The sequence below is a fragment of the Topomyia yanbarensis genome, chromosome 2 (assembly GCF_030247195.1).
Source record: "Topomyia yanbarensis strain Yona2022 chromosome 2, ASM3024719v1, whole genome shotgun sequence".
NCBI classification, from domain to species: domain Eukaryota; kingdom Metazoa; phylum Arthropoda; class Insecta; order Diptera; family Culicidae; genus Topomyia; species Topomyia yanbarensis.
Window position 1 is genome coordinate 215,598,638 of NC_080671.1, and position 27,304 is coordinate 215,625,941.

General features: G+C 37.3%; 2 protein-coding genes across 10 annotated transcripts in view; one reads left to right on the forward strand and one right to left on the reverse strand.

Moving 5' to 3' along the window:
* The window catches only part of LOC131682876 (uncharacterized), a 564,793-nt gene extending 550,269 nt beyond the window's left edge, over nt 1-14,524 (reverse strand). For all 9 annotated transcript variants that reach the window (XM_058964672.1, XM_058964663.1, XM_058964670.1 and 6 more), the window contains exon 1: nt 14,288-14,524. In XM_058964672.1, the coding sequence (XP_058820655.1) occupies nt 14,288-14,449 (162 nt within the window). In that variant the 5' untranslated portion in view covers nt 14,450-14,524. The remainder of the gene's footprint in view (nt 1-14,287) is intronic.
* Nucleotides 14,525-20,179: 5,655 nt separating this feature from the next.
* Nucleotides 20,180-27,304, forward strand: part of LOC131680048 (cell surface glycoprotein 1-like) — a 38,413-nt gene continuing 31,288 nt past the window's right edge. Inside the window, exon 1 of the mRNA XM_058960778.1 lies at nt 20,180-20,405. Within this exon, the coding sequence (XP_058816761.1) occupies nt 20,180-20,405 (226 nt within the window). The remainder of the gene's footprint in view (nt 20,406-27,304) is intronic.

Genomic DNA, 27,304 nt, shown 5'->3' on the forward strand with positions numbered 1-27,304 from the left:
GTTTTCTGTGTAATCGCACTCCACAACCCGTAACTCCGGAGCTGGAAGTCGGATGGAGATGGAATTTAATATCAGTTTCCGGGGACGCAGCACCTTTCATTTGAGACTAAGTTGATCAAATCGGTCTAGCCATTTTCGAGAATCCAATATAACCGTTATTTTGAATTTGGATGCTTCCGTATCCGTCGATAGTGACCAAAGAGACTTTGAATGATTGTTGGTGACCTAGATCTACAAACTCAACAGTTGTGTTGACATTTTGGAAAAAAAAATCACCTTTTTACATTCATCGCAGAATTCGCTAGAAGCGGGATTTGCTGCGTGATCGTACGTATCACCCTGTAATTCAGGAACCAGAACTTGGATCCACACAAAATTCAACAGCAGCTGATGGACCTTTCATTTAAAATCAAAATCGTCAAAATTTGTCAAAATCGGTTCAGAAAATTCCGAGAAACTGATGTGGACAAATCAACAAATTTTGTTTTGTAACCATACTCTTCAACTCGTAATCCGGAACAAGATGTCGGTTGAAAATGAAATTCAATAGCAACCTATGGGAATATTATACCTTTCATTTAAATCTTAGTATGTAAAAATCGGTTCAGCCATCTCCGAGAAACCGATGTGGACATTTTGTTAACAAATCCGCACATACACACACATACAGACATACATACATACATACACACATACATACACACATACATACACACAGATATTTTGCGATCTCGGCGAACTGAGTCGAATGTTATATGAGACTCGGCCCTCCGGGCTTCGGTTAGAAAGTCGGTTTTTGAAGCAATTACATAACCTTTCTATATGAGAAAGGCAAAAGAATAATATTTAATTAGCTTAATCAGCATGAGTTCAATGTTATCTTCATGTGATTATATTTTGAAATGTTGGTGGAATGGGTTTGAAAGTGGAGGGAATGGGGGGTTAGTAGAGTGGGAGTGGAGGATGCGTCAGAAATACTTCATCTTATTTCGGTATACGGGGTGGATGAAGGAAATGCGGGCGTGAGCAGGCACGTAGCTAGAGGGGGGGCTAGGGGGCTAAAGCCCCTCCCGAAATTTTTCAACAATAATTTAAAAAAACTGGCGACTTTTAACAAAATGTGTTGCTTATTTGGTTTGAACAAATTATTGAGAAAAAGTTGAAGAAGGCAATTTCTAACCACCAAAGGCAATGGTCACGAAATTCAGTGTGCTTTATGCTTTTGCTCGAGCCAGTGCGAAGCGAACGACAAAAATAATAACTTTTATATTGAGTGCCTTGTCTGAAGAATAAAAGAAACTGTTACTATAATTGTTGCTGTAGTAATCTGTCGAGATCAATGAGTAGTAGAAGCAAGAAGTGGTGCTCCAGCCAAATACGGTGATTATAAAATATTAATTCGCATAGGACCGAGCATTCATAATGTGGAACATTTCCTGAAGGTGTAAATGGAGGTTAGACTTTCGGAAGCCGCCTTTATTGAGTTCTACCGTGCCAGGCATTTAGCGCTCAACAAATTAGTCCAGACGAAACCATTCATTTCGAACAACTTAAAACACATGGTTGTGTGTGTGACAATGCTATAATTAAGATCCTCCTATATATGGACGATGAGAAAACCAATGTTCCGCTACAAGATCGGATGCCGCTTACTCGCAGATTAATGTCACATTTGGGAGAAATGGAATCCATTCGGATGGGCAATTATTTAGGGCGAGAAGCAAGGAAGAAATCAGACATTCGCGAACATGAAGACAGCAAGTGCGATGATGACACGGAAATGTACAATAGCGAGATAGAAATGAACAACTCCCCCCCACCCCCATAAGGAAATATATAAAAGACCCACGACCCCGTTTGTTATTTTTAAATGATAAGTTTTTGAATTGCATGCAATTTTGATTTATGTATTAGGTCAGTGCTCACTGTGCACTCTGCACACTGTACTGTGTTACACAAAAAGTATTTCATTTCATTTTTACGAAGAATTCGTTCCGTACTAACACATTGTTAATTCGAAAATCCATGATATCTGCAACAAACGTGTAAAATAAAATTCTTTTAAAAGTGAATGGGTCAAAAAGTGGTAAAACAATAGTCAATCACGAAGCGCGACTAAAATGTTGGGACTGATTGAATCTATAAGCCAATAAGTTGGGATAAGTGTTTCGATTTCATGTCTTCAGTATGTGACAGTCTTTCGTTCTGTTTTTGCTCGTCATGGAATTAAAATGAGAGAGATAATCTTAAATAAGAGAGAGAAGAGAGGAAAAAAATCGATCAATCCAAATCGATTCAATATCACTTTTCTATCTTTTCTGTACACTCAACACGAGTGGTTTCGGAATTGCGCTCTGATCTTCTCATTTCGTCTTCGTTATTCGCACAACTTTGATGCATTAGGTGCAACAACTTTATTTGAAACTTTTTCCCAAATAGTGGTAAAACAAACCTGTAATCAGACAAACATTACAACTTTCTTCAAGAAGTCATACATCTCTTCCAATCTGGATGATTGTAAAAAAATCAAGAGCTAATTATTTTTATTCAAAAACAAACCAATTACTGAGCAGAGTAGTGTCCACATATTTGTTTAACGAATTGACAAAAAGTTTTGCAAAAGTTTCTCAGGAAACGGATAGTTTGCTTTAATTTAAAAACAGACAACTCTAAAAGAAAGCCTCTTCGGCAAATTAGATGTAAATGCGATGTGTTCTCTTCCATGTGTCGGAAGCAAGTGATGCTGAAATTATTATGAAATTAAACCTATATTTCTAGTTTCTAGTTCATCAATGTTAAATTTACCATTAGAAGCATTCACTAATCAGTGCTAAGCAATTTTCTTTCGATTAGTGAACAAGTTCTGAGCAGTTTCGTTCAGTAGATCAAATTCTGGATAGTTTCCATTAGTAGATTAAATCATTGAAATATATATATTTTACATTGTCCAAAAACCCACGAATTCCGAAATAAAACCTTCAAATGTTCAAATATAATATTTACTTAATCTAGGTAATCTTTTCAAATTCCAACGGTTTTGCAAGATTCCGAAAGTCGATAGAGCTAAGGTTCTTATTCTTGCTTTGTAGTGAAATCAGTAGTTTTTTGCGCTCACTTTACATTTTGACTTTTACTATAGTTTCAGGGATCTCGGAAAATCAATCTACGATATTTTTAATTCTTAAGTCCAATGATATAAAAAGTATCTAAAATGAATCTACTTAAATAGATAGTTATTCTAAGTTGCCTGATAATACTGTCGAAGATAGTCTTTAACCCATTCCCCACGAGAGAAAAATGAAAAAATATTCTTCCTCAGGATTGTTATGATTACGACATTATCAGTATCATTTAAATTGAAAATTTCATAAAGTTGAGTTAACGCAAACTTCGGATGAAGTCACAGAACTTGTAATAGTAGCAAGACGCCTGTTCATGAACATATAAATTGAACCTATTTTCCGCATCTACAAATCGCCTACCTTGTCAGAAGATTTAAAGCAAATTTCGACATTTACTTTGTTTGGACATTCTTTGCAACGGTAAACTTGGATTTCACACTGATATGTTACTATCCAAGAAGACAACCTTAACGTTGGTTTCGTTCTCCAGATTAGCAAATGAGTGTAAAATTTCGTGAGACGTGTTTTTGGATATTTTTCTACTCATTCCAATTTAGCGTCTTCTACACCTTGTAAACATGTAGTCTAGAATTCGTAACATTTTTAAAGCAGCCCTAAATACTTTGAACTCTTGAATATTCATTTTTGTAACTAGAGAAATTTCTAACTTGTGAATTAATAATAATCAAATTTAATTCGTCGATGTACTATAGCCTTTCATGTAACAGGTAACGTATTTTAGGGTTTTTTGAGTGTCTATTGTCTTAGTTTTGGAATTGTTTTCACTAAGAACTAATCATAATTACGTTCAGTTTCCAATGACTATCTCAAGTCATCAGAATTATTACATTTTTTCCTTTTTTTATTTCGACTATGTTAGTCACATTTTCCTTTTTACATTTTAACGACATTCAATTAGCTAGAGATTACTGGGTAGGGAAAGTTGTGAAAATTAGAGCCATAGTACTCAAGTGAGAGCAAGGAATTGAAGTAAACAGATCGGAAAACTCGGAAGTGGCAGGGTCATTAGAACAGGCTTAATATCGTACGGGCTTAATTTTTGTCTTCTGCAAATAAAGGTCGATCTGTTTACTTCACATCCTTGCTCTCACTTGAGTACTATGGCTCTATTTTTCATAACTTTCCCTCCCCAGTAATCTCTAGCTAATTGAATGAAGTTAAAATGTAAAAAAGAATTATTACATTTATACAATAATTTTAAGCCCCTCCCGAAACAAAATCCTGGCTACGGGCCTGGGCGTGAGGGTGGTCCAAGGGGAGGGTAGTGATGGAGGAGGGAGGTGTAAGGGCAAGGCGGGGGGGAGGGGCGGCGATGCAATACTCAACTGCATATTTTGCCTTCCGGACTACCGGAATCGTCGATAGTGGATAATATATTCAAAGAATGTTTGATTGGCAATCAGTGATCTAGATCTGCGATTAGAAGTAATTTGGTGACCATTTCAATAGTTTTTAGCCTCTGAGGTATTACGATTGTACCGATTAAAGTGGGAAATTCCAGTGTATCCTTACTAACTATCCTTACTAACACCCCTGTAACTCCGGAAGCAAGAGTCAGAACCGAATGAAATTCAGCAGTAGTCAATGGTATTACTGTATCTTTCATATGAAATCAAGTTTGTAAAAATCGGTAGAGAATTCGTCGGGGAATGGGTGATATTACCTTAGGAACTTGGCGGGTTCCCCGAGGGCGTCATGAACCGTCATAGGTGGCCAATATGGTCAAAGCTGCTTTAATTGATCATTAGTGATCTAGACCCGCAAACTAGAGTAATGTTACATCAATTTTAATATGTTTTACATCATTTTAACATCATGGTGGTACCAGTTTATATGGGAATTTGCTGTGTGACCGCACTCTTCAACCCGTAACTCCGGAACCGGAAGTCGGATCAACTAAAAATTCAATAGCAGCTTATGGGAGCGTTATACCTTTCAGATGAAACTAAGTTTGCGAAAATCGGTTCAGCCATCTCTGAGAAAATTGTGAGTTTAAATGACACACACACATACATCTCGACGAACTGATTCGAATGGTGTATGACACTCGGCCCTCCGGGCCTCCGTTAAAAAGTCGATTTTTACAGTGATTGCATAGCCTTTCTTTATATGAGAAAGGCAATAATGTTTTCTGATTTTATTCGTTTTAAATAAAACTAGTAAATATGGATATTAGTCGAAGAGAGTTGGCGAATTTTCTTATCACTGGTAAAAAGACAGATGAACAGCTTAAGTTCATTACAAGTAGTAATCCAAATGTAAAATTGAGACTTGTTAATGTTCGAAAGAAATTTTATATTTTGTGAAAACAACCTTTGAACAGCTTTTAGGAAATTTCAATCCACGTTTTTTTTTTCATAACTCTGAAAGTCTAACTTTGTTCTTTCAAAAGTTATGGAAACTTTTCGCTCATAAATAGCCCTTTTCCAAATGTTATTATCTCTGATGGGGGCAAATAAAAGTAAGTTCGGATTGAACCATAGAAAAGAACATACTTTTAAGTATATTTGAGCAAAAATTGGAAAATATTATTTTTTTAAACATGTAATTTTAAATTTATTAATCAAAGTTTTAAATTTTGTCGCATCGACATAAAAGAAATTGCCTAAAGCATTTGTATTTCCTTTTCTGTTTTGCTTACATATCAACAATACAGAATGTGTTCATTAAAAATAATTAGGCTATAAAAACAATTTATGATTTATATAAGGAGAATTTATTAGCGAACCTTTACCAGGTGGCAGAAATTCTAACGATGGTAACACAGCTCGAAAATTTTTCAGAAACCGAGATGTCGTTGCAGAAGAAACCGGGTTGGACGAAATGTTGTTAGAACGTTTGTATGTGCTGTTAACAATCATCATCAGCAAATTGGGAATCAACGCGGATGCTTACCGGAGTTACGCCGAAGATACACGATCATGGAAAATGTCATGGTTATGACCAGTTATCTGGTGACTGGTCTCAAGTTTGCTCGTGACATGTACAAGTTGCGGATTCTTGCGACATGTGACACTAACGCGTGTACTATGACACGATACATTTTCCCCGTGACATGTTATAAAATTTGTACATGTTTCAATACAAAACTGGTTTGTCAAGCGGCTGTACATTTACTGAACTGTGACATGTGTGTTCGTTTGCGAACGGTCGCGACAATAGAAAAACAGGTTTGCTTGTTATGTGACATGTCGACAAAGAACCGGTATTGAAAATGGGTTAAATATTGAATACCGTACTTTTGCGGATAATTGGAAATATAGAAAATGAGATAATTGTATTTCTTTCAACATTTCACAAATAAACATTGTTTGTTATTGCGAGTTAAGAGGTGTTGAAAGTCAATAGTTTTAGACATTTTAAACGCACATTAGGAAGTAAATGCGTCAAAATCGAAAACAATTCAACTTTTCACAGATAAACATTGTTTGTTATTGCGAGTTAAGAGGAGTTGAAAATCAATAGTTTTAGACATTTTAAACGCACACTGGGAAGTAAATGCGTCCAAATCGAAAATTTTTCAACTTTTCGAAAATATCATTGTTTGTTATTGCGAGTTACGAGGAGTTGAAAATCAATAGTTTTAGACATTTTAAACGCACACTGAGAAGTAAATGCATCAAAATCGAAAAATTTTCATCTTTTCGCAGATAAACATTGTTTGTAATTGCGAGGTAAGAGGTGTTGACAATCAATAGTTTTAGACATTTTAGACGCACACTAGGAAGAAAATGCGACAAAATCGAAAAATTTATACTTTTCGCAGATAAACATTGTTTGTTATTGCGAGTTAAGAGGTGTTCAAAATTAATATTTTTATACATTTTAAACGCACATTGGGAAGTAAATGCGTCGAAATCGAAAATTTTTCAACTTTTCGCAGATAAACATTGTTTGTTAGTACGAGTTACGAGGAGTTGAAAATCAATAGTTTTGGACATTTTAAATAGAGGTATGCGGGCCGGGCGTGCTTACTATTTTTACCTGCAACCGTCGGCCCGGCGGCGCTGGGCACACCTCTAGTTTCAAACGCATTTTTAAATTTCCATTTTGTCGAAATTACTTCCCGTTGTGCATTTTGTCTGTGAAAACTTGATTTTTTTTCGATTTTGACGCATTTACTTCCCAGTGTGCGTTTAAAATGTCTAAAACTATTGATTTTCAACTCCTCGTAACTCGCCATAACAAACAATATTTATCTGTGAAGAGATGAAATTTTTTCAATTTTGACGCATTTACTTCCCATTGTGCGTTTAAAATGCCTAAAACTGTTGATTTTCAAATCCTCGTAACTCGCAATAACACAATATTTATCTGTAAAAAGATAAAAAAATCAATTTTGACGCATTTACGCGTTTAAAATGTCTAAAACTATTGTTTTTCAACATCTCTTAACTCGCAATAACAAACAATATTTGTCTGTGAAAAGTTGAAATTTTTTCGATTTTGACGCATTTACTTCCCAGTGTGCGTTTAAAATGTCTAAAACTATTGATTTTCAACTCCTAGTAACTCGCAATAACGAAAAATATTTGTCTGTGAAAACTTGAAATTTTTTCGATTTTGGCGCATTTACTTCCCAGTGTGCGTTTAAAATGTCAAAACTATTGATTTTCAACTCCTAGTAACTCGCAATAACAAAAAATATTTGTCTGTGAAAATTTGAAAATTTTTCGATTTTGACGCATTTACTTCCCCTTGTGCGTTTAAAATGTCTAAAACTATTGATTTTCAACATCTCTTAACTCGCAATAACAAACAATATTTGTCTGTGAAAAGTTGAAAAATTTTCGATTTTGATGCATTTACTTCCCAGTGTGCGTTTAAAATGTCTAAAACTATTGATTTTCAACTCATAGTAACTCGTAGTAACAAAAAATATTTGTCTGCAGAAAACTTGAAAAATTTTCGATTTTCACGCATTTACTTCCCAGTGTGCGTTTAAAATGTCTAAAACTATTGATTTTCAACTCCTCGTAACTCGCAATAACAAACAATATTTATGTGTGAAAAGTGGAAAAATTTTCGATTTTGACGCATTTACTTCCCAGTGTGCGTTTAAAATGTCTAAAACTATTGATTTTCAACTCCTCGTAACTCGCAACATTTATTATCAAAAAGTTGAAAAAAGTTCAAAATAATTGAATTTATATAGCGTCTACCATTCCGTTTATCTGCCACTGCACGGTACTTAAACGATCAAGACTAAGATACAGGTCAAACTAGCAAACCATAACAAAATGTTCATCTTTGTACAGGTTCGTAAACTTTGTGACTGGTATCGCCTTACGCGCGACAGGTAAATTATCCTCATGACCAGTCTCAAGACCGATGACGCATTTAAATTCCATGACATGTCACGAGACCAACCATCGAAGCTTGGAAGCTAACCTGTTTGAGACATGAGACATTTTCAGCAGAGCGTGAATGTACGGGTGGCTTGACATGTCGCGAAAAATGTACACAGGTTCCAACTATGTAACACGATTGCTTTATGTACACCCGTATGGCTGGCACGCTCTCTCACCAACCGTGCATAAAATCCTGGTCCATGGAGGAAGCATTATTTAACATAACATGCTGCCAGTAAGTATGTGCAGTGAAGAAGTTCAAGAAACCAGGAATAAAAGTATTCGCAGATTCCGAGAATTCCACGCACGCAAATTCGATCGACTCGTCAATCCTGATGACGTTTTCAAGAGACTTCTTGTTTCATCAGATCCTATAATTTCTCTTAAATGTAAACGTCGAATTCAACGAGCACCGCTGGATATACCTGAAAATGCAATGCATCTACTTTTGAATTAGTTGGCATTGAATAAATTCTCCTTATATAAATCATAAATTGTTTTTATAGCCAAATTATCTTTAATGAACACATTCTGTATTGTTGATATGTAAGCAAAACAGAAAAGGAAATCCAAAGGCTTTAGGCAATTTCTTTTATGTCGCTATGCGACAAAATTTAAAACTTTGGCGAATAAATTTAAAATTACTTGTTTTAAAAAATAATATTTTCCAATTTTTGCTCAAATATACTTAAAAGTATGTTCTTTTCTATGGTTCAATCCGAACTTACTTTATTTGCCCCAATCAGAGATAATGACATTTGGAAAAGGGCTATTTATGAGCGAAAAGTTTCCATAACTTTTGAAAGAACAAAGTTAGACTTTCAGAGTTATGAAAAAACGTGGATTGAAGTTATCTAAAAGCTGTTCAAAGGTTGTTTTAACAAAATATAAAATTTCTTTCGAACATTAACAAGTCTCAATTTTACATTTGGATTACTACTTGTAATTAACTTAAGCTGTTCATCTGTCTTTTTACCAGTGATAAGAAAATTCGCCAACTCTCTTCGACTAATATCCATATTTACTAGTTTTATTTAAATCGCATAAAATCAGAAAACATTTTTTGACAGTCGTTTCACTTATGCAAAGCTTGCTGCGATGAGAGAATGACATTTGAAAGTGGCTTTTTTCATAATACAACGATATGTGTGTAAATGCGTTAATGCGTTGAACCTGCAAAACTACAAACTTTAAATCTAAATTGCAAATTTTAAAAAAATATCGTGTTCGCCAATTTTTGCTAAATATACTAAAAAGTATGGTCTTTCATGTGGTTGAAACAGTATTCAATTTTAGGTGCCAGCATCAGCGAGATTGAGCCTTGAAAAAGGCTATTTTTTAACAAAAAGTGTCCATAACTTTTTAAAGAAAAAAGTTAGACCTTCGGTGTCTTGGAGAAAAATACTCGGCTTGAAGTTTTCAAGAAGCTGTTCAAAGGTTGTGTTAACAAAAAGTAAAAGATACGAAAGTTATACTAAAAATACGTTTTTTCAGGAACATCCAAATCTTTTTTTTTTAATTTTCTTGTATAACAAAAACTAAAAGAGATAGAGCTTTAATATATTCAACAAATTTATTCAAAATAAGTTACTTTACAACTTTGTGGAAGACTGTGGAGCTCTATCTTTCAACAGTAAAAAGTTTATTTTCGTATTTTAGATAAATTAGAACCACCCTAATAACTATTCCAATAAAAAGAAGCATCTTCTGATGTACACAAATTCATCCTAAGACATGATACGGCTAAATTATACAGGTTTGTCAGAAAGTAAAAATTCCTCCTAAATTAGCAATCTGGACCACTGTGCACTGTCGAACAGGGCTTTGGAAGATTTGCCGTACACTGCGACAATTGCAAATAGACGGTTATCGAACAGGTCGTCAAGGACGATGGTTTCGACAGACAACGAATTATCATAGTTCTCATGACGAGCCGGTCTAAAACTGTCGTAAATCTGGGGATGGATTATTAGTTGTTCTTTGGAGCGCTGCTTTACTGCCAACTGCGACTTCAGTTGGTTCTGATCTCGTTTTTAGGCAGTAAAGGCAATGAGAAACATCAAATCCTTTAAACCCACACACGATGCAGAAGACCCGCTTTGGTTTTCAGCAATCCTCATATTCATGTCCTTTGTCTCCACAATTGTAGCAGACGCTGAGCCCGGAAGGACGATGCTTTTCCACCAAATACTCCAGACAGATTAGAGGTTTCTGCGGTGGTTCGACTTGTTTCTGATTCTGTTTCCCTCGAGATTCTTGCCGTTCTGATTCCCTTGCTGTTTCTTTTTCTGGTTGTCAGGAGGCTTGCTTGAATCAAGACCTGCCGGTTTGGCATTCTTGTTCCAAAACGTTTTGGATTTTGCGTTGCCGTTATTCTGTCCACCTCCCTTCTGGTTTTGCTGATTTGTTTTTGTTTGTTTTGTGGTGGACTATCAGAATAAGCAGCAACTTCCCGAGAAGAACCAAAAACTTTCTGATAAATTGGCGTCTTGGAGGCGTCGATTGATTTACCAAAACTCATTAATTCCGAGAGCGTGTTCACTGGCCTGAGAATTAGCATTTCTTTATAGTCGGCTTTCAGGTTCCGCTTGAGCACGTCGAGTTTTTCGCTCGGTGCCATTGGAACCGTCATAGCACGAAATATTTTCTCTATTTCCAGGAAATATTCCTGGAAAGATTCGTTGCCCATCTGCCGGCACGCTTAGCCTGATACCAGTTCAAAGCATTGTCAGTGAACAAATGCATCGCAGAATTGAAAAGTTCGTCTTCGCACATTTGTTCACACACAGCGTAACTCGCTACGGTGTCCAAAAATTCATTTAGTCCTGTTCCTTCATCAGTTCCAGCATACTTCCGAATTTTCCAATCAGCGACGCGTTGCGGGTTTCGCGAGTAATTCTTTGGGGCTGCCATCGATCCGTTTCCCGCGTTCTTGGATATCGAAGAGTATCCGGTATTTTCTTTCGGTTTCTCGATTGGAAGTAATGGACACAAAATTTTGTTGATCCGAGAATCCTCCCTTCAACACAAATTGATCGGGACTGGGCGCCACAAACACAAATCTTCCACATCGGTCTGCAGATCCATCTCGGGAGCACTTTCCTTCTGATGTACTAGTGCCAGAAGTTCACTGACGGATTCACGATGTGAGACAACTTCTTGAGCCGTCTTACTCAAAACTGAAGAAATTGTTGTCAGTGAAGCAATCCCACCCATTAGCGTTTCAGTAGCTTTTGAAAAAGCATCAGACCCCTGAGACGCTAGGGCTTTATTATCATCGGATTGCTGTCGCAATTATCGAATCTAGTCCCTCATCTCGCACAAGATACGCAACAGGTCGTCTCCTACGAGCTGTTTAGAAAAAGATCCTTGGTTATCGGAAGGAATGGATCCCTGTAGAATTGCAGGTACGTCTGTACTCAACAAATCTCCCAAAATTTCTCCATCCACCCCCTGTTGGTTGTCGAGAGGAAGTGCTGCCTGTTCGTCACTGAAATGACTGTCCTAAACTGCAAGAACATCCTCTAACAACCCTGAAATTTATTGGTTGACCTCCCCTGCCGCATAACTTCGGATAACCTGGAGCCGAGACCCCAAATGAAGCAACCGTGTTCGGCAAATCTCCTTGTTTGAACACCGGTACTGGAGATCTTCCTTGATTGTTAGTAGTTTACCAAGGCAGATCTTCTTTTCTTCATCCACGTCACCCCGAAAAGTACGGACCAATTCCTTCCGAGTCGACCGCTGATGCGACAAAATTCCCCGAAGACGCCGCTGCCGCTGGACACCCGAAAGATCCGAATCAGGAGAGATAACAATGCCTCGAGCTAGCAAGCCTAAATCCAGCTCATCGAAATGCAAATGATCGATTCGCATGAACACACACGGTTGGTTAAATTTCTCCAACGCTGTAATAACTCGTGCTATATTGGATGAAATCACCAAGATACAACGCATGTAAATACTGATTCGTTATTATTTCCGATTTTTCACTTGCTAACGATTCCCTTAAAATTTCAGGTAAACGAATTGCACCAAAATGTCTCGAATCGGATTGAGAGAACAAGGCAATTAGCCACCGCGACTAACTGAATGACAACAACCTTTAAACAACTCGTCCGGCAGATCAACCACAACCAACTCAGTTCACAAATTCGGACAAAAAATTACGAAAAATAAAAAATACCAAAAAAATGTAAACAAAATGAATACGACCGCGGAAAAATATTACGGAAGAAACCTCACCACTGTTCTACGAAAATCCTTAATTTTAGTAGAAGCATCCACAATCCGGAAGAATAAAATATTTTCCAAAATTTGGAAAATATTTTTTTCAATGTGTTTTGCGCTGTGCACCAAATGTAAGTAGCGGTTTGCCCACTACTCGGGTTCTGATTCCCCGGCGAACTCTTCTTTTCAGGGCGGCCTAGATGCTTCTACTGGAATTTCGGATTTTCGTATCTAAACAAAAAGGTAAACAAACAAATATAAATTTAACTTTACTGTTAAATCCACCGATCCCCTTCACTGCGCACTACACTGCTTCGTTGGTAACTGCTGACGAACTGACGGGCGAGTTTCTCCGTACGGCCGAGACAACAACGGCCGGTCTGGTATCACAGCTGGCTGCTCCGACAGCGGTCCTTGTCTATTAGCTAGGGAGGTGAGCAAGGCTCATTTGTTGGAACCTACCTAGCGACGGTGGTGATGAATCACCGGATTCTTTGCTCCCCGCAAAGAATCCCGGAAGACACCTCAGTGTTCTTCCCAGGGGGAGCCGCTGTCCACCCTGCTTCGCCCTCCTTGGCTATTGACTGGGAAGGAGAGCAAGGCTCCTTCGGCTTATCCTTACAGCGAGGGCAGTTTGGTGCGTCTGAATCCTTCACGGTTAGCCGGGGAAGCGAAAACTCCTTGGTAATTAGCTTCCCCCGACGGCGATCCAGCACCACAAAACCAACGAGTACCCGAGCCACGGGCCGGCACTTTCTGACGGGTTTTGTTTCCGTCTCACACGCGCACTTCACTACTGTTCTTGTGGCGGTAAACTATCGCAAAAATTATCGACGACGTCTTCTCGTTGCCGTGGTTCATTACTATCTAACTTATCACTCCGATGGCCGCCTTCCACCAGACCAAAACAAAATCGACAGACCGCCTCGGTCATCGCCCTTGCAGTCCAGAAACCAATTGAACAGCAAAAGGAGAACGGTGACCTAACTAATCCCTATGTTATTTATCTACAAGTGTACAACAAAAATTACTGCACCTATCTGGACTAAAAACAACGTTCATGAACTATTATTTAAACGAAATTTACATCAAAAACATGCACGAGCATAATGAACAGCGGTGAGTTATGTTGCAATAACAATACACTCTACGGAGAGAGTACGCACAAATAGGTATATTTCCACCCAGTGCTAAATTGTTACCCTGACGGGTTACATCCTGAAGCACCAGAACAGGTGTCCGCTGCGCATTAGCTTTTTGTCATTTTCTTTGAGTGGCGTGTTGATGACAGTAGCGTGAGGGGCTGTGAGATCCTGGCTTGCACAACTTGCAGATGTATTGCAAAGTAAACTAAGCTTGATATGAAAACTGTTTCCATTCACTGAATGGAAATCAAACTGTGGAACTAGCGGTGGTTTAACTCAAAAAAATCAATCAAATTTCAAGCAGTAGAAAAAAACACTTGTATCAACTGGGTATACACTGAACCAAAAAAGCTGTTATTTCAAACGCAAATCAAGTTATCTACCGCTGACTTTTATTAAAAGTGGAATGTATACTTACTTTAGGTATTTTCAAACTGGACACATTTTGGAAAATGTTTCCATTATACTGCAATAGTGGCAAGTAGCTTTCCATTATGTTGTACACTTTATCCGAAAATTTAGTTTGATTACAATCTGCGATGGTATGCTCATATATAACGTTGAAATTACCGTGATACATCCTAACTAAAGAATAAAGAAAGTTTGCTCGATGATCAAGAACAACTTCGGAGATATTTCTATCTGATCCAACAGCCTGAAAAAAAAAACAAAAAGGTAACGTATTGGATATGATGGTATGCTTGGAAGCAGAATTATATTTTAGGGATGCAACATTACCATTTAAAAAAACAACGTTTTCAGTTTTCTCATTCAAAAAGGTTATACGGAATTTCAACCTTTCAGCCGGGACACAGTGGTCCCAAAGAGCAAAAAGGGGTTTTTTAAGATTGCGTCAAAACTGTTGACTTTAGCAATGTATTATCTTTGGGAAAGTTTCTTGGAATAGAACTCCCCTTCTTTCTGTCTTATCGGATTGATGATTAATCCCCCTAATAGTGAGTCATGAAATCTATTTTCTTCAATAATTCAGATAGACAAATACTTACTTCAGCAAAGTAGTAGAGAAACTTATTTCAAACACTTTACCTGAAGACAAATATATATATATATATATATATATATATATATATATATATATATATATATATATATATATATATATATATATATATATATATATATATATATATATATATATATATATATATATATATATATATATATATATATATATATATATATATATATATATATATATATATATATATATGTATATATATATATATATATATATATATATATATATATATATATATATATATATATATATATATATATATATATATATATATATATATATATATATTATTTATTTATTTATACTGGTCTTCGATTTTCTCGTACAGACAGTTCCTTAATTAATAATAATTCTATGTTTAAAGGTAGTCTTAGTAATGTTAAAATCATACTTGTCAGCTATACATCATTAAAATTACGACAGCATACATTGAACGGATTGTTTTGTGAAAAAAGAGTACGATACATCGGTAACCGAAAGAAATCAGTTCGTCTGGTGGGTCTAGGTGGTACGTTGAATCGGAGCTGGCTCAGCAACTCCGGGCTATCTATATTGTTTTCCAGAAGATCGAACACGAAGAGCCGTTGCAGCATTATCCTCCGACTTGCAAGAGTTGGCAAACGTAGAAGATTGCATCGATGTTCATAGGGCGGTAGACGAATAGGATCAGTCCAAGGTAGTAACCGCAGAGCGTAACGAACAAAGTGACGCTGAATTCGTTCGATGCGATTAATTTGAACAGCATGATAGGGTGCCCACACAAGCACGCCGTACTCCAGGATGCTACGCACGAGTGCACAAAATAGCGTTTTTAGGCAATAAATATCGCTGAATTGCTGCGTGTTTCGTTTAATGAACCCCAGCACGGCATAGGCCTTGGCTGTAGTCATTGCAATGTGCTGCGCGAAATTTAGTTTGTTATCGATGAGAATGCCTAGGTCCTTTATCGTATTAACTCGGTTGATACTGCTTTCTGCCATTCTATAATCAAATGTCAGGACGTGCCTGTTTCGACAGAACGATATCACATTGCACTTTTGCACATTTACTTCCATCCCGTTATGAGTACACCAATTCAGCTTGAATAGCACAGCAATCGACTGCCGACGCAATTACACGGAAAAATTTCAGATCATCAGCAAACATATACTTAGGAGACTGTATAGCGGAGCACAAATCGTTTACGAATAAAATAAACAGTAGCGGGCCCAAATGACTACCCTGAGGCACACCCGACTCTATCACAAACGGAGATGATCTCGTTTCATCTATGCGCACAAATGCACTACGCTCGGTGAGGTATGACATTATCCACCGTGTCAACCACTCAGGAAGTCCCATGCGCTCAAATTTGGCCACGATTAACAAATGAGGCACCCTATCGAACACTTTTGCAAAATCAACGTAAACGGCATCAACCTGCTGACGTTTTCCAAGCGCGCTACTAAGTGACAAAACGTACGCCATAAGATTAGTACTCGTCGAACGTTTTTTCACAAATCCATGCTGCCACTCGGAAATGATGTGGTGAATCTTCGGGTACAGCAAATCATGAACGAGGCTTTCAAAAATTTTCGGTAAGCAGCTCAAAATTGAAATGGCTCGATAATTTTCAACATCGTGGATGCTACCTGCCTTGTGGATCGGTGTAATAGATGCTGTCTTCCAGACACTCGGGAAAATTCCTTCGGACAATGACCTGTTGAAAATTATACTCGCAGGAACAGCCAACGTTACAGCACAGCTCTTGAAGAAGATAGGCGGTAAGCCATCCGGACCAGCACCCTTAGAACTATCAATAGACTGCAACTTCAGCTCCACATCACGCGGCGAGAAATTGAATAGCGACATATTCAAATCGAACAACGGCAGACTATTCAAATATGCTTCAGACAAAGGTGGTCGGTTATTACTTTGCACACTTTGAAAAAAGGATGAGAATAGATTTGCCGATTCAATCGGGGACTCGGCTGTAATTGCGTTGTAACTAACACGTTGTGGGATTCCGGACGACTGCTTACGGCTTCTTACAAATGACCAAAATGAATTTGGGTCCTGCTTCAGGTTCTCCTCCGTGCGATGAATATAGCAACGAAAGCAATGCGCAAGCAAAGAGTTATATTCGCTCTCAATGGCATGCAGCTCAGCTTTGGCCGATCATCTCTCCAGCGAAAGTATCGCTTCCTAACCTTGCGAAGACGGTTCCGTAGATTCTGTAGCTCGTTATTCCACCAAGGCTGCTTTTTACCACGCGGACGACGAGGTCGCTTCACAGGAACAACATCACGAAATATAGCATACATTTTGTCATACATATTTGTCACAGTTTCATTAACACTGCAACCAACAAGAAATTCCTCCCAATGAACTTCGGCGAACAATGTGTTGAGCCTCTCGAAATCACAGCGGGTAAAATCAAAGCCAAGGGAATCAACAACAATACCAGGAGCGTTTTGCTTAATAACGTCAAGCTCGAATAGCAAGATAAAAGGCCGGTGATGTTGGTCGATCTTTAGCAATGGTAACGGTGGCTCACACAATTCAACACAATCAGTGTCACTAATGAACGCTAAGTCAAGAAGTCTCGCGTTTACGTTTTCGAGATTGTTTATCTGAGACATGCCGTTTGCCAAAACCGACTCAACCAAGGATATTTCCTGTTCAGATGAAGCATTTACCGGTATCATACAGTTCAAATTTTCATCCGACATCCAACGTAATTGAGGGAGATTATAATTCCCAACAGTCAAAACCACACCACGATCACCCGCAAGATCAATTAATTTTTTCACACATCTTGCATGTTGCTCGTACAACAGGGGCTCACTGTTGGGCGGCAGATATATACAGCACACTATCATATCAAAGTTTGGTGATGAGATGCGAACGATAATTTGCTCCAATTGATCACAGTCAGCAATACAAATAGCAGAGCTCTGAAGGCCGTTTTTTACTGCTATCAGGACCCCCCCCCCCCTCCTCGTCTGTGCTGGCTGGTTTGGGGGTTTCTATCACAACGGTAAATAGTATAGTTCAGAGCTAGCTCAGAGTTTGAAACGTCGTTATTCAGCCAAGTTTCAGTAAAGGCAATAACGTCATAGTCGCACTGAGAAATATTTAATAGTAATAAATTTGTCTTCGTCCGGATTCCACGAGTGTTCTGATAATAAAGCGAGATTGGACGGTAACTTTTTTCACGATTCGGACCACGTCTGTTGGAGTTGGTAGCAGAAAACTGATGTGCAGACGGAGGTGTGCGGATGCAGGTTAAATCCGCTGGTAATTCTTGAGCATCAGTAGAACTTTCTGTGTGACAGTAGGAACGTGCGAAGAGTGGCTTATTGTGATTTAGTGTCTGCTGGTGTTGGCAAGAAGCGAAAAATATTACGTGTGTTCGACGAGGGCTGGAAATCAAATGGTCGGAAAACAATTCCCTTCTGCCATGTTGATTTGGATAGAGATAAATCTTTCAGCTGCAAATCAATACCAGCTTTGAACGATACGAATGAAAGTTCATCAAGTGTTCTGCCTTTAGGTACAAGTTTAACAAGGTTCACAGCTGTGTCTAATTTCAAGTTGTTCCTGATCAGCTTTTCGATTTGATGCACTGTTGCCTGAGGATCGAAACCAGATAAGTACAGCCAAAACTGTTTATCCTTTTTAGCTGCCACCAATGGTATAGCGTCGTCCGGTTCAATATCTTTAGTACCTTCAAAAATGTTATCGCGGTGCGGTGGTTCATCCGGGATTAATAGCCGTGGTCTCTTGCGTGAATTTGGGTTTAGTTGTGTTCTACGTGGTGTGGTGGGAAAGGGCGTTCGCTGAAGTATTGTATTGATTTTCGTGGTGTTGAGTGTAACTTCATTCCTCAGTTCGTCCAGCACCTTGTTTTGCTCTTCAACCATTGACTGCATTGCGTTGTTCGTCGATACAATAACTTGACGAAAACAAGCATTTGCCATCATTTTTGTACAAGCTTTGCACATCCAAAACAATTGTGAACATCCAGATACAGCGTCACGAATTTCCGCTGACTGGTGAGCACATTTGAGGTGGAAAGATGATTTACAAAAGCCATTGCAAACTATTTCATCTGCCTCGTCAATACTGCGAGTACAAGCACAACAAAAAGGCTCCATTGCTTTTTTCCGTACGATCTCAACGCAGAGCGAATGCGGTGCAGTTTTTGGCGATTTGTCGATGTAATTTAACAAACAACGTTGTACTCCAAGCCACACCGATGCAGTGATGAAAAATACGTCGGATATGAAATAATCCACAACGAATAAATCCGAAAAAAACGATAAAACACAATATTAGCACAGAGAAATAAAAACAACCAACCGAATTGACTAACCTTGTTGCCAGATATATATATATATATATATATATATATATATATATATATATATATATATATATATATATATATATATATATATATATATATATATATATATATATATATATATATATATATATATATATATATATATATATATATATATATATATATATATATATACATATATAATAATATATATATATATATATATATATATATATATATATATATATATATATATATAAGTTACAACCAATCAGTCAAGTCCAGTCAGTTTCAGCCATAATAAAATACCCACCGAGCATAATAAATCCCTTAACTAAACCATCATCGCCACCAATGTTGCAGTGCACATAATTGCTGCCAAAGCATATCGCTATCGTATAATAAACATAACCACCGTCTTGCCCGCCACACTAATCATCATATAGGATTAATTGAAGACTCAGCAAATATGTCGATCGAGTAGGGAATCTAAATCAGAAGAATAAAATATAAGTTAGTCTAGAGAAGGACTTCAAACGGCGCAGTCATAGTTTTTTTTTAAAAAACTCGAAACCCATAAACGATTATTTAACTGGCGCAGAGCCGGTAGGATCCCACTTAGCGTTCACGAACCGGAGTTTTCCCGGGAAATCATCTGCGAGAAGACATCGTAGATTTGTGAAAAACCCCGCGAACTGGACATAGTGGGTGACCTACGTACCAACCGGAAAGCCGACGGAGGAAAACCGAAGCGCACCGGATTTACGCAACTCAACCGGAAAACCGACGGAGGAAAACCGAAGAGCACCGGATTTGATTGCGGTGAGTAAATTAATTAATTAATTAAGTGATTTAAAAATAGCCTTAATAAATAGTGAAGTGTTTAAAAATAAAAGAGTAGTTTTAGAATAAAACCTTAAAACAGTGAATAGGATTTTAGTATGGCTAGATACGACGGCAATAGAGATTTGTTAATAACTGAAAATGAAACCCTGCAAGCACAGCTGCAGGAAGCTGCCGTACAATTGGCAGAACTACACGCACAATTGGCCGTTAGTGAAGAGATTCAAAATCAGCTTGACAATGCATTGCAGCAAATCAATAACCGGGACCAGCTAATCGCTCGCTTGAGAGCTACTGGTAATAACGATGTGGAATCGATCAGAGGTGGGTAAGAAAACCAACCGGCACGTACATACACTGGTATCTCAACACGTGTACACGAGTGATGCACATCGTATTCGGTTTGGATTTCGTTCACACGGTAAACGAAAAAAAAACCTCCACCGAGACTCAGTTTATAAAACCAAACCGAGCCACTCAGCACCGTTTACATGTGTGTACGTATTTCAGCTTGTGTTGATGTATTCTCAGCAGCGGTTTCGGTTTGGATTTAGAAAACCGAGTCTGGTTTTTTCTGTACACGGTGGTTCGGTTGAAAGAAGAAGCAGTAAATTCGTCTGCAGTGCTGCCGAATAGACAATTGAATTGAGTTCAATTAGTTGTCGAGAGTCAATGGGGTAATATCAAAATGGCTGGTTCTGAGCAGTTGTTAAAAGTTCAACAATTGATGTTTGTTTCAATGCTGAACCATGAAATGTAGATATGTTTGATTTGGCAAAGTTGTCTAGAGCATACAAATTGACGTTAATGTCAAAATGTTTAAATGAAGTTAAAGAAAACAATGAAATCAGCGATGTCAATAAAATAACAAAAACAATAAAATCAATTAAATTAATGAGATCAATAAAATTAATTAAATCAATTAAACATGACTTGAATCACATGAAACTTCACATTAACACTCAATGTATTCAAAGTGGCCTGTATTTATATCGCCAATAGTCGAATCAATGAGATCTAATCCACGTCTGGTTGCGCTGGTTAGGCGATTCTCGAACAATCTCGAGCATTTTGTATACATATATCCTTATTATTACTGCTACGGCGCATCGTATTGATACATCTATCCTTGCACAGAGGCAATTGCGTGTATGTGTGTGTTATTCACATATGGTAAGTAACTCAGACGCAAGTGGGGGGAAACTCACGATTAGGCTCTTATTTACTGAGTGCTGGTAATACGTATTTCTGTTATTTTTGCTGTTACTGTACATCGTTTTGAAACATCTAGAAGGTTTGGTCGCGAACATTCGAGTTTAGAGAAAACTACCACTAAATTATTCAATTACAAAAAACTTAATTCATTGAGAACAGCAACCAACTAACGAATAGCAAAAACACTTTCATTTTATAGACCGCCATTAAAAACTAAGTTTCTTTAAGGAATAAATATTTCCGGCGATACCAGTCGATATGTGTATGTAAATCTAGTGCAGAACAATTAAATTTTTAAAAAATGTTGCGCAATAATTTGAATAAAAAAAAATTTGTTCGCATTGTATCCAATTACGAAGTTGTCTGTCTCATTACAACAGAACATGTAAAACGACCTTCAATCATTAATGTGGATATTGGTCTACAATGTAACCATGCTAGTTGTTAAATCATCATGAATAGGCCGCCATTTTGAATTTCTAATTTACGACGCAATTCATGTTTCGTTTCCTTGAAAATATATGCCTATTTAAATATGCATGCTTTTAAATGCTAAATCGTCGTGAAAATAACACAATATTGAACATAGCTCGTCATTTCAGATTTTAAATGACGGCAGGCATCAATTTGCGATCTTTTGACATATTTCTTACATTTAAAATGTCCATGTGGCGTGATTCTAGATGACAGAATATCTTGAATATACCGTCATCTTAAATTTTGATCTGTTACTTTCGATTTTTGGGCAGTTTCCCATACCAAACGTACCCATATTGCAAACTTCCTGATGATAAATCATTATGAAAATGTCGCAATATTGAGTTAAGGAACGCCATTCATGACCACGAACATAATTTATTTGAACAGAAATAAGTCTGAAGACATTTTTTCAATTACCGAAAAAAATACCTTATATTATACCCAAAAGAAATTTGTTTAGTATTCTTAATAAAAATACTAGCAGCACTAGCACAGCCGATAAACATCAACCCGAATACGCAACCGCAACACAACCAAAGATTGCTTTCGTTATTCTCGTGTTTCCTTCCCATACTCGTGCACCGGTAAACGTAAATCAAAACCAAACCGCGGTGCTGTGTAAACGAAACTCGGTTTGGTTTTCGTGTCCCGTATAAACACAACCAGCGATAAGACCGCACACAATGTAAAAGAAACACAAACACTTGTGAAAATTTGGTTTACCGTACCGGTACTCAACCGGTATTTTCCCACCTCTGCCAACTATCCGTCAAATCCATTCCGGAACCGGTTCGAAATCCTGAATGGATTCAGTATGGAATCTTGCTCAAACAAAACAACCGATTCCGACTCTATCGGTTGATGCCTTTGAGCTGGAATTCATGCTGAAAGTCCGAACCGGGTTCGGACTAGTTTGACTGGGTAGAGGAATAACCGCTGTCAATTCTGTCGAACTCAGCCACAAAAAAAACATGACGACAGTAGCGCACCTGGTTTGGATATCCCAACTACCTTCGAAACCGTTAGAGATTTTACACAAGTTGAATGCTGAAGATGGACGTCTGTTCTCTGTGGTAAAATATAGGAATTGTTTTAATTTATTTAGTTTTTAGTTGATTGTTATCGAAATATATATACATATATATATATATATATATATATATATATATATATATATATATATATATATATATATATATATATATATATATATATATATATATATATATATATATATATATATATATATATATATATATATATATATATATATATATGTATATATATATATATATATGTATATATATATATATATATGTATATATATATATATATATATATATATATATATATATATATATATATATATATATATATATATATATATATATATATATATATATATATATATATATATATATATATATATATATATATATATATATATATGGATAAGTTTCGCACATATAACATTTTGAAGTAGAATACTTCTAACGTTTCAATATGGGGTCCCGTTTCAAAAATTTCAGTTGAGAAATTTTCGCAGGTTTGAAATGCGAATATCTTCCGTTCTACTGATCGAAATCGCAATATTTTTGCACTATCTGATCGGAAATTCGTGCACGTATTTCGTATGAAATTTCGGAATTAGTGCGACTACTATAAATAAACCAAAACAAGGATTTTTATAAAATGCTTCGAAAACAGCGAGGAAACTGCGCAATTTGCAAGCATATCTCACGCAGAGCCGTCAAAAAGGAGCATGTAAGCGTTTCATTACATACGGGAATGTTATATATACAGGTCACGCGAGCTTGTTTTGTATCAGTGGGTGCTCGCTTACCACACGAGCAACATGCTCGTCCGGACGGTACAATGAGCGGTATCATGTTTGCGTTCCCGTACCCGAGCAAATACTCATGGGTTCAAACACCACACAAGCCCTTGAAAAGACCATGAACATGGTCCGTGCCCACTTTCACAACCATTAAAACACCATTAAATGGTCTCAATAACCCATAAATATACCAACGTATGTTTTTTTCATGGGATCTACCGGACCATGACGATGGTGTTTTCGTGGGTTGAACCCATTTCAAACACCCATATACAACCCCATGAGTATGAGGATATTATGGACGTTACGGTTGCTCGGGTACCAAGCGTCATCGCAAGGTTCTTCGTGATAAAATCCAGGGAATCACCAAATCCGCCATTCGGCGTCTGGCTCGTCGTGGTGGTGTAAAATGCATCTCCGATTTAATCTACGAATGCTGATGGTGTGCAGGAAAATGTCATCCGAGATGCCGTGACCTACACTGAACACGCCAAGCGCAAAACCGCAATGAATGTCGTCTATACTCTGAAGCGGCAGGGACGCACTTTGTATGGATTTGGAAGTTGAAAAGGTAGAACTCACTTGTATCATTATAAAAAAGTCCCTTTTCAGGGCCACCAAAATCATTTCAAAGAATAAGTTTGCATTTTCTGTTTCATGGACTATTTCTCTCTGGAGAGCAATTTGCGTTAAACCCTAAATTATGATTTATTTCAGTACGCAAATTGCAAATATGGTCAGAAACAAAATGGAGTGAAGTGGAAAAAATTTTTACTAGGCGCACTCAAAAAAGGTTTCAATTCTCAAGCATTTTACCAAGGTGCCGTATTACATTACTCTCTTTACCCTGAGTGTTTGATAACCTCCGTATTGGAAACACAATTTAAATTTTGTTCTTTATCAAAAATATGTGGTCGACAAACGAAGGGGTGGAGCTACGAAGAACACATATTGAGGACAACACAAAAAAGGACGAGCTTACATTGTGCTGTAGTCAGGTATAAAAACTCAGCATGCTGTTGCTCACGCTCAGTTCGTTTGCACCATCAGCATGCAGCAGTTCGTTTGCAGTATCTCCTGCGAAATTCAAACCGCCGTTTGCTGCTGTCAGAAGAGTTGGCAAAGCACGCCGTCTCAGATGGCACCAAAACTGTTACCATATACACCAGCTCCAAGTAAATTTCGAACACTGCCCAAACAAAAGGCCCTTTTCAGGGCCATCAATTTAGCGACAAAGAATGAAATTGAAGTTTTGTTATTACAAGCATCAGAAAGGGGCTTGTCAAGAGCGTTGGATGGCAAGTGAGCCACTTGTGAACAATACCGTCGCTTTCACGTAGAATGGCACAAAATCAAAAGTTATTTGTGATTTGTAGACAGTTTAGTGTAATGATTCAATTTACAAAAATCGAACGTTTTCTAACGTTTCGATAAAGGTGCTCCGTTTCAAAATTTTCGGCCAGAATGCTACATGTTCTTTTAAACGTGAAAATCTGCTGTTGTACTGAATGAAAACCTTCGATTTTTGCGCTGATTGGAAAAAGTTGTGACTAATTCTGTAAAATGTACAATTACTGAAAATAACGGATTTTGTGAAATCAGTGGTTGGTCCGTACAATTCGATTCCAAGCGAGCCAGACTAGTTTTCGTTGGAAGGTCCACCTCTGGCAATAGAAGTAAACTATTTTATTTTGAATTCAACTACAACTTCCTTGAAAACAGCACAGCTAAAAAACTTTTGGGAAAAACGCGCCTAAAACCTAAATTTTCCACTATAATGGAAACTGCCTGTGCCCCCGCCGCACAGCATCATCAAGATTGATAGTAATTCAAGCCGAGTGGAAAGGAGGAGGGAGGTTGTAAGGCAATGGAAAACGAAAATTTCATTTATATCTTACTGGAATGTAATTGGCTGGTCCTGAAAAGAACTTGTTGGTTTGTGGTTTATTTTGGGTCACAATTTAGGCCCGCTCGATTGCTGATAGCTGTGAATTTCTCGCAGGGCGACAGTTTCTGTTCGGTAGCAATGAGGCACTCCGACGCGTTCAACACAATTTGCTTGTGTACCGACCAACGAAGGGGAGGAGCTACGAAGAACACATATTGAGGACAACACGACGAGCTTACATTGTGCTGTAGTCAGGTATAAAAACTTAGCCTGCTGCTGCTCAATTTTAGTTTGTTTGTATATTCGTATCATATACGTCGATCTTAATGTTTCCAAACATTGTTAAAGAACACAAGAAAAAGCGGCCGTCCGTTTGTAGCTGTCAGAAAAGTTCACCGTCATGCCGTCTCAGGTGGCACAAAACCACTAGCTCCAACTAAATTCCGAATACTGCCCAAACAAAAGGCCCTTTTCAGGGTCATCATTTATCAACAAAGAATCGAATTGAAGTTTTGTTATTACAAGCATCAGAAAGTGGCTTGCCAAGAACGTTGGATGGTAAGTGAGCCCCTTGTGAACAATATCGTCGGCATGTTGTAGAATGGCACGAAATAAAAAGTTATCATTTGTGTGATTTGTTGACAGTTTCGTGTAATGATTGAATTTACAATAACATTCATTAAATGCTCTTTTTAGGATTACCATATAGATAAATGTGTTCGAATATTTTAGATTTCGATGTATGTGTATCGATATTTCGGTGTTTCCATGAGAAATAACAAAATAACTGCTTTTAATACAACCTATCAGAAGATAGTCAAAATTGTAGCATTTGTATAACCAGTCTAAAGTGTATTCTACTTCACTCCGGTTATGTCTCTGACATTACCCACCCATCTTTTTTTTTCTAGTACACAATAGGGGTGAGCACTTTGAAATAAAATCGATGTTGTCAAACATCGATCCAAAAAGATCCGATGTAATATAGAAATACAACTTTTTTATCTTTTATTGACGAAAAATAAATTTACCCTTTCATTCACGAAAAATAGTTTAGACATCGATGATAACTTTTATGCACCGTACGGGCCAATCAACGTCAGATTTACAAATAAAATTTCAGTTCATTCCAAATTTTTTCTTGCATTCTTTAGCTAAAAGTATTTGACAGGTATTTTTGTTATGGCTGAATATAATATTTACTTCAACTTTTGAAGTTAGAAAAATTGAACATTGTTCAATCGCTGATAGCTCAGAAAGTATTTGATGCATGGAAAAAATATTAACCCCTTATTGCCCAACCTACTATATATATAGTAGGTGCTAAGAATAACTCCTATTACTCAATTAATAACGCAGAACAGGCATTATCAACGAGCTAATATTGTTCATATACTCTTGCAGAATATGTTTAGAGAAGTTAGAGTGGTTAAACCGGTGTTTATGTTTTGTTTTTAATCAATTTTCACTTAAGGGGTTACACATTTTTGTTAGGATGAAAAAAATCGAATTTTTGTAAATTAGATATTCTGAAACTAATTTTCTCAAAATTTCATTAAGATCGGAATACTACAACTTAAGTTACAGCTATTCATAGACCGCTACCCATTCACCACTTGTAGGCGGTACGTAGTATTTGATACGCTAGACCGTTGACTCGCTGCACCGACAGTAAAACTCGATTATCTCGGAGTTGTATTTTGTTGAAAAGTTCATCCGCGGCGATCACGATATCTCAGGAACCGATTAACCGATCAATCTTAAATTTTCACTGGTTGTTCCTTATAATATCAGCTACTTTGA